Source organism: Vespa mandarinia, chromosome 18 (assembly GCF_050613455.1).
Source record: "Vespa mandarinia isolate Hongniang chromosome 18, ASM5061345v1, whole genome shotgun sequence".
NCBI lineage: Eukaryota > Metazoa > Arthropoda > Insecta > Hymenoptera > Vespidae > Vespa > Vespa mandarinia.
Window position 1 is genome coordinate 2,902,501 of NC_140827.1, and position 911 is coordinate 2,903,411.

Below are 911 nucleotides of genomic sequence, written 5' to 3' on the forward strand. Positions count from 1 at the left end.
CGAAAGGATCTTCTTAATAAGCATTTAAAGTGTCACGAGAACAGGCATCGTTATTATTGCGAGGATTGTGATAAATATTTTAAGGGTCAAGTGACCTTGGATAATCACAGAAAATTTCATCACGCCGAGATTGAGAAATTATAAAAGAAAAAGGAAAAAAAGAAGAAGAAAAAAAAAAAAAAAGATAAACAATGGAAACACACGTACACACGAACAAAAAGAAAACACTTTCGATGCGATTAAATTCAAAGTTTGTCACGATTACACACAGCCATATACACACATATACACACATACATACATACACATATCTTTTTTTTTCACCATTATTTTCATGACAATTCTTTGTTGATCTATGTTTCGTTTATATCTACCGTTTATATCTTATTATTTCGTATAATAACTATTTAAAATTTTTTACGCAACTTTGGTCGTAATAACAATAAGCGATAATTACAAGATCATAAATATTGTATTCACAATTATGTTTGATAATTAAGTTTGTGTTTTTTCTTCTCTCTTTTCTTTTCTTCCTTTCTTTCTCGCTTTCCTTTTCTTTTTCAATTTCTTTTTTTTTTCTTCTTCTTCTTCTTCTTTCGAAATAGCATTAAAATCTACTTCGACGAAATTATATCTTCGATTTTCTATTCGTACTTAATTACAATTTCTTATTTTCTGGATTTACAAGAGGGCCAAGTGGGAAGAGGGGGGGCGTGGGAGAGAGGTGGTTGGAGAGAGAGAGAGAGAGAGAGAGAGAGAGGGAAAAAAAACGAAAAAGGAAAAAAAACAAAAAAAAAAAAACAAAAAAAAGAAAAAAAGAAAAAGAAAGTGAATATAACGTGAAATCCAGAAATCTCGTTGAAATTGAACCACGCCTGTCTCTTTGTTCCTCTCCTTTCTCTCCGCTCTCA

The 911-nt window shown here is 31.1% G+C and overlaps 1 protein-coding gene across 8 annotated transcripts in view; it reads left to right on the forward strand.

Annotated features, from left to right (window-relative positions):
- The window catches only part of LOC118445199 (uncharacterized), a 271,029-nt gene extending 270,554 nt beyond the window's left edge, over window positions 1-475 (forward strand). For all 8 annotated transcript variants that reach the window (XM_085662506.1, XM_085662507.1, XM_085662508.1 and 5 more), the window contains one exon: window positions 1-475. This exon is cut by the window's left edge and continues 771 nt beyond it. In XM_085662506.1, the coding sequence (XP_085518632.1) occupies window positions 1-144 (144 nt within the window). In that variant the 3' untranslated portion in view covers window positions 145-475.
- The last annotated feature ends 436 nt before the right edge of the window (window positions 476-911 follow it).